At 36.8% G+C, this 12,770-nt stretch overlaps 1 protein-coding gene across 4 annotated transcripts in view; it reads right to left on the bottom strand.

The window, feature by feature from the left end:
• Positions 1–138: 138 nt before the first annotated feature.
• The window catches only part of OPRK1 (opioid receptor kappa 1), a 30,265-nt gene continuing 17,633 nt past the window's right edge, over positions 139–12,770 (bottom strand). For all 4 annotated transcript variants that reach the window (XM_004435697.3, XM_087420572.1, XM_087420573.1 and 1 more), the window contains one exon: positions 139–4,017. In XM_004435697.3, coding sequence (XP_004435754.1) covers positions 3,485–4,017 — 533 coding nt within the window. In that variant the 3' untranslated portion in view covers positions 139–3,484. The remainder of the gene's footprint in view (positions 4,018–12,770) is intronic.

The following is a 12,770-nucleotide window of genomic DNA, read 5'->3' as shown; positions in this document are numbered from 1 at the left end:
TAATCACCCACAACAACGTCATGGATGGAAAGTTAAATCAACTGTTTATAGTTTGAGAAACAGTTAACATTGTTCTTGCTGAAGGGCAGCATCACTGAAGCCATTAAAGAATAGGTGATTTACCACAGTAATCAACTGTTGCGATTTTTAGCAGGTACAATTTTTATTTTGTTGCAAGGCACACAATCATAGACACAATGCATAATCATCACCTTCCAAAAGTACAAGATATAAATAATATACATCACAGTAAAGAATATATGAATATACTTTTGTTTCAGGGAAGAAAACTGCCATAGGGCAAGCAGGTTTATGCCCTTTGAGGATGGGATTTTCATATTTATGCTGAATCTTCCACACAGCTCTTGCTGAGAAAATAAATCTCATTGAATGGACATACAACCTTGTCACAGTTTTCTCTTTAAAAAAGCTCTAATTTAAAGCCAGCCAATGTATTCCTTTTATTCCAGTTATTCACCTTACTATGACCCAGTACTAGATGGAACATCTATAAATGGTCTGATCATGGTTATACAAATTTAAGAACTTTTATTTCTCAGCTATACATTATAGAATGGGATCATTTTCTTAAGATTTATGTGAATATTCCTTGGTTTTTTTCAAAACTCTTTCCAAACTATGCTTCTTTTAGTTTTAAGCCTGGAGTTTTGACTTAAAATCTTTGCATAGGCGATGCTCCTAGATTCCTAACAGTAGTCTGAGACACTAACAGTGGTTCCACTCTCCTCCCAGTTAGCATTATGGTTTTCCATCCTCATTGCTGCCTCCTTCATGGCTGTTTTATTTCTCTGCATTTTTTCTGACCTCTCACTAGATCCTGTCTTCCAGAAGTTGTTACCAGGGTGGGAAAATGGAGTTAATGTAGAGAGTTGATCTCAAGGTTAGATACATGCAGTTCTGGTCTCACAGAGACACAGCAGACAGTGCCCTCCTTGCTGTGATGGGAGAACAGGAACATCAAGAGATGGACATATCTGAGAGGCAGCGGGGCTTGCACAAATGCATTGTCTGGAACAATGAAGGAATGGCAATATGACCACTGCTTCACAGCAGTACACACACGCCCTCACACACACATATGCATGCATGCACACCCTATCACACACACACGTGTGTGCACATATACACTTCTGACAAAGAAACATCTTTGTGTAAGTGGCATTTTTCCTAACATACATGATTCATTTTATCACACTAAAGTGTGCCCTAAAATGACATACCCATCCACTTTTCTCTTTCAATTTGGGGAAATTGGTGTTAACAATAATGGAGAAGTTTGAAACATCCCTCATGGGCACTTAGAGCTACTTCTCTATCTCCTTGGGCTGCTAACTTACATATGAAGAGATGCACGATAATCACGCTAAAATTCAGACTCCAATAATGGCAATGGATCCTATGAGACTATGCGGGGTGCTAATTTAAAGAGAACACATTACTATAATTTCGTCCCATGATTGTGTCTCTGTTATATTTTTGCACTGCATAAGAATCCTTCAAGAAAATTTCTGAGGTTTTACTGTTTCATATAGAAGTTTTTACATTTCCAACTTCAGTAGGGTTTGTTCCTAGAACTATTCTCATATAGATATCCCTCTTGTATGATATCTAGTTTTTTAACCCAGGGGGGAATGTCAACCAATATTTAAGCCATCCCTATCTACCTTTAGCTATAAGAATACAAGGACACCTAAGAAAATCAATGAAATTTAAGAAATGTCCAAAAAAGCACTTCATTTTCGTTAGGTTACCCTGCCTTGCTGACTCAAGTCGTCTGTGTTAAATGCCATGAAAATCGGGAATATAGCTAAATGTCATCATAGTAAAATTCTGAAGCTACATATAAAATCTTAAATGCAAGGTTTGTTTCCAAAAGGAGAGAATATATACACAAGAGAGAAAGCACACAGTGAACAGAACTTGTAGATGTAGTGATATCTATAGTTGTATAGGTCTATACATTTGATTTTCCTATTAAATTCCAGAACGTGCTGCCCTAATAACATATAAGCTTAAAGAAGAGAAGAGTGTTATTTCTAAATTATCTCTTTCTTCTGCTCAGGCAAATGAAAGAAAAAGCCATTACCTCTGAAAACTAAGTTTCAGGGGAAAGGAAGGGGAATTTATATGTCATCTGGAAGTTTTAACAAAATTACCCTAAATGTGCTGCTCATGGCATTATCCTCAGCAGGTATGCTCTTCACAGAACCCAGTGGAAGGTATGTCCAAGCACCATGAGTAACATAATGTCCTCATTCGGCCCACAATTAGGAACAATTCCACTTCCTACTAAAAGCTACAAAGTAACATCTCAAGATTTACATGAGCAAAATGCCCTCCCTCCATGAATAGAAAGAATCTAGTAATAGCCATATATTCATAAAGAGATGCTGCATATAAACTAGATTCTGCCAAGGCTACAACCTGGAAGCGAGTTAAATATTTTGTGCTTCATTAACACATGAGTTATGAGCCCTGCTAAAGAACTAAATGGTGCTCAGGGAGTCCGAAAGAGATGGCACCATGACTGATTCCCAGAGAAGCTTATGTTGCAGCAAAATGTCTCTGCATCAACTCTAATAACTCAGAGGATATCCTTAGTGTGCCCTAGGGAAACTGCCTGGCTGGAAGGCAATGCCATTCATTATTTGCACATATACTGTTATTCACAGATGAAACTATACATACTTTTGGTGGTATTTAAACCACCCTATGTTTCTTAACATCAAGACACGCATTATCGTGAGATTACTTATCTGAATAGCATGCTAAAAAACAAAGTATAGTTCTCAAGAAATTAAAATATGTTGGAAACCATCTTTTGCATGTTTAAGTAAATTCATAAATATCAAGATAATTTCTACTATGAACATCAAACACCTCAGGTGTGGGTCCAAGTCATACTTAAGCTGGAATCTTCACATTGCCACATGAAAAGTGTGCCCATATAGCATAAACTGAGCTGTGCATGGGCCCTGGAAATGGTCCTTCTTCTTACTGAGGTTGTTTCTGTCAAGGTTAAGCATCTGAATTGGATGCCCGCTAACCTCTGAAATCAACGTGTTTTTTTTTTCCCCTTTCCTTTTTTCTAAACAGAGTTTTTCAAACCACATTGCATAGGAAAGCCACAGCAGATGGGTCCTGAACTAAATCTAGGTTACCAGAAGAAAACGGCTTGTTTCTTTGATCATCAAAGGAGTTGGGAGTCAAGTTTGTTTCCTTGTCCTAGAGAGGGGTTGTATTTGCTTGCTCGGGTCTTTTTTACTCCATTCCCACAGCCTTGATGCTTCCACTGACCTGGGTCACTAATGCAGCCTGCATCTTATGACTTCAGACCATGAGATTTCTAAATGTTTGTTAAGAATTCTCCTTTTCTATCTCAGACTGCAGTAGTAATCTGAGTTAAACCTAGATCATTGAACTCTTCTCTTCCTGCAGAACTATAAGACATCTCCACGACTAGTCATACTGGCTTATTTATTCCATCAACATCCCTCATGTAAGAAGGATCCTGAACCGTATTTCTGACTCTACTAGTGCTCTGTCGCTCCATCCTCATCTTAATTGGAAAGCAGAAGTCCCTGAAACACCGCTTGAAGTTTTCATCGAGAAAGGCATAAAGAATGGGGTTCAGGCTGCTGTTGGTGTAACCTAAGGCGATGCAGAAGTAATAGCTGGAGAGGGCAGCCGTGCTGTGGGAGGTACTCCCTAGAGCCTCCACAAGGATAAAAATGTGAATGGGAGTCCAACAGACGATAAAGACCGCCACCACCACGAGGACAAGCCTGGTGATCCGACGGAGGTTGCGATCTTTCTCTCGGGAGCCAGAAAGGAGTCGGACACTCTTTAAGCGCAGGATCATCAGGGTGTAGCAGATAATGATGATGAGGACAGGGATCACAAAGGCAAAGACGAAGACACAGATCTTCATGAAGAGGTCCCACCAGGAGTAATCATCATCTGGGAACTGCAAGGAGCACTCGATGACATCCATGTCTGGAGCAGGTGAACAAAACAAAACCACAAAAAGAAAATCTACTATTATTACTGTGGCTGCAAAGTGTTTTACATGTAAATTTTAATACCTTTGGTTGCAAAGGTCCAATTATGGTAAGATGACATTACCTAAAGCAGATCACTAAATCAGGAAGGAATGCCACATTTATTAACCATCCTATCTTTGTGCACAGAACAATGAAGCCAGAAAGTCACCATTTATCGGTAACATACACGATGCTACAGAATAAGTAAGATTAGCTAGCAACATGAATTATCTAGTTGCAGAAACTGGTTTGACATTGATGACTTTCAGAAGAGCTAAACTGTTTATTTATAGCATGGGCACTTATTTGCATTTCCATTTATTAACAATTCTCCCAGACCTAAGGCTCTGAAAATAAAAGCTGGTATCTATTTGTAATAAATGACTAAATATTTCAGATCTAGCCATTCAACTTAACAAAAGCCAACTTGTCTGAAAAACATTAACTGGCTTACAAGAAATCATTATGTAGGTCAATAAAAATTTATATAAAATTTGTCTAGATATGACCTAGGTATTATGATTTAATGAAACCAATGGTGATCATTGTGATTAAGGGGATTGCTGAAAAATGAGTAAAACTTTTGGAGAAGAGGGAAAAGGAAGAGGAGGAGGAGAATAAAGAACATAGAGGGAGGAGGAGGAGGAGAAAGAGAATCATTATCATCAGCATCATCAAGGAAATTAAAAAAAAGGGCACATTTTTTATTTTTACCAACATTGATTATGTAACTCAGATAAAAGTTTTTTAAGATTCCTTAAAAAACTGCTTTATTTTCTCTGCTTCTCTTTGCTGGATAGTTTCTCTTTGGAGTGACCATAATATTAGAAAGAGCAGAGACCCAGGATAAGTACCTTTTATGATACTTTCACTGGGGGCCGGCTCATACCTTCAGGGTCCCTCTTCCCCAAGCATTAACCAGCCCACACGTTCTCCCCTTGCCTCTGAGCAGTCATTGAGCACAGAGTAGGCAAAACTCTCTTTGTCATGATCCTTCCTTACAGATAAAGTAATCATGAGCAATACTATTGGTGTAATTTTTATAATAAAAATATTTTCTGACATCAGAAAAATCTGCTTCAAAAATAGCATAAGAATTTTTTTTAATAATGAAACAGCTCTATTAATAATGTTTTCTACAACATTTTAATGTTATCTTAATCAAATATTCCTTAGTAAAACAAAATGTATCTTTCTAGAATTTCAATTAGACATAATTTAAAATACAAAAAAATATAATCATTTTGGTCAATTCATAAAGATGACTATCTTAGAGACATAACTTTTTATCAATTAAATATCAGATCAAACTTTTGAGTAGCAAATGAAAGCTCCCAAAATAACTTGTTTTTTTGATTCTCTAAAAAATCATTCTCCAAAGTAATATTACTATGAAGACTCTTAGAAACGAACAAGAATCTCTTTTAATTTTTGCCTTAGTGTTTGTGGAAATAACAGTTAAAATCATTTTCTAAAATCATCACTATTATCATAGAAAAAAATTTATTAAACAACTTTTGATGGGTGGTACATTGCAAAAATTTGAGTTTAAAAAATATCCTATTCTAGGTTTGATTGTCTGTTGAATCTAGCTTCTTGAAGGTAGGGAACATTTTTCTTTTTCTCCTTAACTTTTGTGTATTTTGACATTGTCTCTTTCTCGTGGTTGGCCTCAGCTTAAATGTCACTTCAGAGACATTTATATAGAGGCTGTTCCATTTGAATAGTCCTCTCCCCTGGAACTTATATTCTCTTTATATATTATATTCATCCTATTTATTTCCTAGACAAAAGCTCTTCTGTAATATGTTACCTTTCTTAATATTTTTCTCTCCATCTAGAGTATAAACTACACTAGGGTAGGTACCCAACCTGCCTTATTCAATATTTAATCCCTGCCACATAGGGTGGCAGGAACATACAGTGCTTAAGAAGAAAAAGATGTTAAATAAATGAACACAGGAATACCACATGGAAATCTTTGAAAATATGAGCTGATTACAGTAGTTATTATGGAAGAGTAACTTTCTAAGATAAGCAAGGCAACACAAAGGCTGATGTTTTAATTTGGATACATCTTTTAACTCTGAGGATAAGCTTCCTCTTGAACAAATTATCTTGCATGTAGTAGGAGCTCAACAAATATTTGATGAATGGGTAAAATAATCAACTACAGCTACTTTTACAAGACTTTGGAAAATATCCAACTATAGAGTTGGAAATATCCTCCAGAAATGTCAATGAAGCTGAATTTATATCATCAAAGAGAAAGGAGAGTACTGAGGCAATTATGAAGGAAATTCAAGTCCAAGCACACCACACACCATTTTTATTAAATGTTCTCTTTCAGGAAAATAAGCCCATCTTTCGCTTTAAGGCCACACATAGGCTGAAAATGAAAGCATAGAAAAAGATGTTCCACGCCAAAGGTAAACAAAAGAAAGCAAGAGTAGCTACATATATATCAGACAAAATAGACTTTAAGTTAAAAACTGTCACAAGAGGCAAAGAAGGTCATTATATAATGCTAAAAGGGTCAATTCATCAAGAGGATATAACAATTGTAAATATATATGCACCCAACATTGGAGCACCTAAATATATAAAGCAAATATTAACAAAACTGAAGAAAGACATAGACAGTGATACAATAATAGTAAGGGATTCAATATCCCACTTTCAACAATAGATATATTATCCATATAGAAAATAAACAAAGAAATAGCAGACTTGAACAATACTATAAATAAAATGGACCTAACAAACATATACAAAACATTCCATCCAAGAGCAGCAGTATACACATTCTTCTGAAGCACACACAGATCATTCTCCAAGATAGATCAAATGAAGGCCACAAAATAAGCCTTAATAAATTTAAGAAGACTGAAATCAGATTCAGTATCTTTTCTAACTACACAAAAATAGAAATCAATAACAGGATGAAAATTAGAAAATTCACAAATATGTAGAAATTAAACAACACACTCCTGAACAGCCAATGAGTCAAAGAAGAAATCAAAAGGGAAAGCAAAAACTCTCTTGAGGCAAATGAAAATAGAAACACACATCCCAAAACTGATGGAATGCACCAAAAGTAGTTCTAAGAGGGATGTTTATAGCAATAAACACCTACCTTAAGGAAAAAGAAAGACCTAAAATAAACAACCTAACTTTATACCTCAAGGAACTAGAAAAAAGAAGAACAAACTAAGCTCAAAGTTGGTAGAAAGAAGACAATAATAAAGATTAGGACAGAAATAAATGAAATATAAACAAGAAAACAAACTATAAAAAAAGCGTTGGGGGGGCCGGCCCGGTGGCACAAGCCTTGAAGTGTGTGCACTCCTCTGCAGTGGCCCGGGGTTCACTGGCTTGGATCCTGGGCGCGCACTGACACACTGCTTGGCAAGCCATGCTGTGGCAGCATCCAGTATAAAGTGGAGGAATATGGGCATGGATGTTAGCCCAGGGCCAGTCTTCCTCAGCAAAAAAAGAGGAGGGTTGGCAGATGTTAGCACAGGGCTTATCTCCTCACAAAGAAAAACAGAGTTGGATTTTGAAATGATAAAAAAAATAGACAAACCCTTAGCTAGACTAAGAAAAAAAGAATACTCAAATAAATAAAATTATAAATGAAAGAGGAGACATTACAACTGATAACAGAAATACAAAGGATCACAAGAGACTACTATGAACAATTATATGTTAACAAATTGGATAACCTAGAAGAAATGGATAAATTCCTAGAAACATACAACCTACCAAGACTGAATCATAAGAAGAAGAAAACCTGAACAGACCAATAATGAATAAGGAGATTGAGACTGAATCAACAACCTTCTAACAAAGAAAAACCAAGTACCAGATGGATTCACTGGTGAGTTCTACCAAACATTTAATAATTTTTTATTTATTTATTTATTTTTCCCCAAAGCCCCAGTAGATAGCTGTATGTCGTAGTTGCACAGCCTTCTAGTTGCTGTATGTGGGACGCGGCCTCAGCATGGCCGGAGAAGCGGTGCGCCAGTGCGTGCCCGGGATCTGAACCCGGGCCGCTAGCAGCGGAGCACGTGCACTTAACCACTAAGCCATGGGGCTGGCCCTCTACCAAACATTTAAAGAAGAATTAACACCAATCCATCTCAAACTTTTCCAGAAAACTGAAGAGGAGGGAACACTTCTGAACTCATTTTACAAGGCCAACATTATCCTAATACCAAAGCCAGACAAGGACACCACAGAAAAAAGAAAACTACAGGTCAATATCTCTGATGAACATAGATGAAAAAACCTACAAAACACTAACAAACTGAATTCAATAGCACATTAAAAGGACCATATACCATGATCAAGTGAGATTTATCCCTGGGATGCAAGGACGGCTCAACACACACACAAATCAATAAATGCAATATACCATATAAATAGAAGAAAATATAAAAATCATATGATCATCTCCACAGATGTAGAAAAAGCATTTGACAAAATTCAGCATCCTTTGATGAAAAAACTCTCAGCATATTAGGTATAAAAGGAAGGTACCTTGACATAATAAAGACCATATATTACAAGTCCAAAGCTAACATCATAATCAGTGGGGGAAAACAGAAACCTTTTCCTCTAAGATCCAGTACACAGCAAGGATCTCCATTCTCGCCACTTTTATTCAACACGGTACCAGAAATACTAGCAAGAGCAATCAGATAAGAAAAAGAAATAAAATGCATCCAAATAAGAAAGAAAGAAAAATTATTTCTGTTCACAGATGGCACGGTTCTATATATAGAAAATTCTAAAGACTCCACCAAAATACCAGGAGAACTAATAAATGAATTCAATAGTGTTACAGGATACAAAATTAACAAACAAAAATCTATTGGATTTCTATACACTAACAATGAGCTACCTGAAAAAAAATGAAGAAAACAATCCTATTTACAGTAGCATCAAAAAGAATAAAATACTTAGGAATAAATTGAATCAAAGAGGTGAAAGATCTGTACACTGGTAACTTTAAAACGTTTATGAACGAAATTGAAGAAGACAGAAATAAATGGAAAGCTATCCTGTGTTCATGGATCAGAAGAATTAATATTGTCAAAATGTCCATATTACACAAAATAATCTACAAATTCAGTGCAATCCTTATCAAAACCCAATGGCATTTTTCTCAGCAATAGAAAAAACAATCCTAAAATTTATACGGAACCAGAAAAGACCTCAAATAGCCAAAGCAATCTTGAGCATGAAGAACAAAGGTGGAAGTATCACACTTCCTGATTTCAAATTACATTACAAAGCTATAGTAATAAAAACAGTGTGGTACTGGCATAAAAACAGACACATAGATTAATGGAAAGGAATAGACAGCCCAGGAATAATCCCACAAATATATGGTCAAGAAATCTTCACTAAAAATTCCAAGAATACAAAATGGGAAAAGGAAAGTCTCTTCAATAAACAGTGCTGGGAAAACTAAACACTCACATGCAAAAGAATGAAATTGGACACTTATCTTACATCAGACACAAAAATCAACTCAAAATAGATCAAAGACTTAAACGTAAGATCTGAAACCATAAAATTCCTGGAAGAAAATATAAGGGAAAAGCTCTTTTTTTTGGTGAGGAAGATCAGCCCTGAGCTACCATCTGTTCCCAATCCTCTTCTCTTTTTTTGCTGAGGAAGATTGGTCCTGGGCTAACATCCGTGCCCATCTTCCTCCACTTTATATGGAATGCCACTACAGCATGGCTTAACAAGCAGTGCGTCGGTGCGCACCCGGGATCCGAACCTGCGAACCCTCGGGCCACCGAAGCAGAGCGCACGCACTTAACCACTGTGCCACCAGGCCAGCCCGGGGAAAAGCTCTTTGATGTTAGCCTCGGCATGATTTTTTTTTTTGGATATGACACCAAAAGCACAGGCAACAAAAAAAAAAATAAAAATAAACAAGTGAAATTACATCAAACCAATCCAAACTAAAAAAGCTTCTGCACAGCAAAGGACACAATCAACAAAAAAAGGCAACCTACAGAATGGGAGAAAATACTTGCAAATCACATACCTGATAAGGGGTTAATATCTAAAATATATAAGGAACTCATACAACTCAACAGCAGAAAAGCAAATAACTTGATTAGAAAATGCATGAGAGACTCGATTAGACATTTCTCCAAAGTCGTTGTTAGTGCCATCAAGTCGATTCCAACTCCTAGTGACCCTGTGTACAGGAGAGTGGAACACTGCCCAGTCTTTTCGTGCCATCTTCTCACCTTCCAGGCTGTATCAGACCACGCTCTGCTGCTATTCATAGGATTTTCACAGCCAATTTTTTGGAAATGGGTGGCTAGGTCCTTCTTCCTAGTCTGCCTTAGTCTGGAAGCTCTGCTGAAACATGTCCATCGTGGGTGACCTCGCTGGTATTTGAAATACTGGTGTTATAGCTTTCAGCATCACAGCAACATGCAGCCCCCACAGTATGACAACCGACTGATGGGTGGTGTAGTTTCCTGACCAGGAAACAAAATCAGGCCGCAGCAATGAGAGCACCAAATATTAACCACTAGACCATCAGGGCTGGCTGTTTCTCCAAAAAAGACATACAAATGGCCAACAAGTATATGAAAAGGTGCTCAACATCACTAATCATCAGGGAAATGCAAATCAAAACCACAATGAGATATCACCTCACAGCTGTTAGGGTGGCTATTACCAAAAAAACAAAAGATAAGTGTTGGCAAGGATGTGGAGAAAAGGGAACCTTGGTACACCGTTGGTGGAAATGTAAACTGGTATAGCTATTATGGAAAACAGTATGAAGAGTCCTCAAAAAAATTAAAAATAAAACTACCATATGATCTAGCAATGCCACTTCTGGGTATTTATACAAAAGAATTGAAATGATATCAAAGAATATCTGCACTCCCATATTCACTGCAGCATTATTCACAATAGCCAAGATATGGAAACAAGCTAAATGTCCATCAATGGATGAAAGGAGAAAGAAAATGTGGTATATATAATGGAATATTATTCAGCCTTTAAAAAGAAGGAAATCCTGCCATTTGCGATAACCTGCATGGACCTGGTGAACATTATGCTAAGTGAGATAAGCCAGAATCAGAAAGACAAATACAGCATGATCTCACTTATATGTGTAATCTAAAATAGTCAAACTCATAGAAGCAGAGAGTAGAATGGTGGTGTCCAGAGGCTGGTGGGAAGGAGGAAATGGAAGGTGATGGTCAAAGGGTACAAAGTTTCAGTTATGAGTAAATAATTTCTGGAGATCTACTGTGCAGCATAGGTCCTATAGCTAACAATACTGTACTGTACACTTAAAATTTGCTAAGAGGGTAGATTTTATGTTAAATATTCTTGCCACACACACAAATATAGTAATAAAATGGGCAGGAAGAAACTTTGAGAGGTGATAGATATGTCTATGGTCTTGATGGGCTGATAGTTTCAAACGTGTATACTTATTCCCAAACTCAAGTTGTATACCGTAAATATGTACAGCTTTGTACATGCCAACCATAACTCAATAAAGTGGTTCTTTAAAAAGCAGTCTTTCTGTTCCTTTTATATTAATATTAGAGGGTCACAGCTTTCTTTGGCACATGTTCCAATGTCTTATGCTGTCGTAACTATAGAGTTAGTTCTAATATCTAAACTAAAGCTTTCTTTGTGTATATTCTTTTTGTTAAGAATAATTCTGTTTCTGCTTGTAACGATTATAATAATTCTTAGCTATCATAATAATAGTAACAGACAGGCTTTGAATCCCAAAATAAATAGTGCACACATATATGATACATAAAATGTTATATTTAACATCTTGTGCCTATAAAGTGGAAATTTTGCTGTACACAAGAGCCCTCAATATTAAATAAATACCTGATAGATCTGGATAAACATAAGCAATAAGGCAGGACCAGTTAAAATCACTGTCAGATGATGATGCTAGCTAAGATTTATCAAATGCTTGCTCGACACTGGGCACTGCTTTACCAGCTTTCCATGCATTGATTCATTAGTTCTGAAAGATACCTTCTAGGGTAGGCACCATTATTTTGCAGATGAAGAAACTGAGGCACAGAGACCTACGTAATGTCTCCGAAATGACACTGCCCATAAATGGTGAAATCAGGATTCAATCCCAGGCAGTTTGCTTCCGGAATCTGTGCTCTTAACCAAAAAGAAATACTGCAAACTCAGAAGCATTAGCTGAGATTTCTTGTCCAGGTAGATGTGTTCTACTCCAACAGATGCCTGATTCCTTTCAGTGAGCATCCTCCACAAACACAAGAGTATGAGCTACCCGTGCCGTCCAGCTCTCATTCAGTGTATAGAGATTATCTAAAATACTCCTCTTGGTCATCCAAGAGATTTGACATGCAGCATGATGCAACTTCAAAATGAGCACACTAGATGGTCTGGAGACAATCTTTCATCACATAAAAAAGATCAGTTTTAGAAAATAAAAGACACAAGGAACGAGTAGAATCCTCACACAAGGCTATTTTAATTTTCTTCCATTTTTTTCCCCTCTATTTGCTGCACAAATTAATCTTCTGCCAACACTGGTCGATATTTTCTTCCATTTCATCTGCACACATTTATCCACAGCAACTCATTCCTTAAAAACGCACATCTATCTTCATTTCCTCTTTCAAAACCTAACTGAAATCCATTTCT

This window comes from Ceratotherium simum, chromosome 31, assembly GCF_057802395.1.
Source record: "Ceratotherium simum simum isolate JZ-2026a chromosome 31, ASM5780239v1, whole genome shotgun sequence".
Classification (NCBI taxonomy): Eukaryota; Metazoa; Chordata; class Mammalia; order Perissodactyla; family Rhinocerotidae; genus Ceratotherium; species Ceratotherium simum.
The sequence above is the reverse complement of the archived record's forward strand: the minus strand, read 5'-3'. Positions and strand labels throughout refer to the sequence as shown.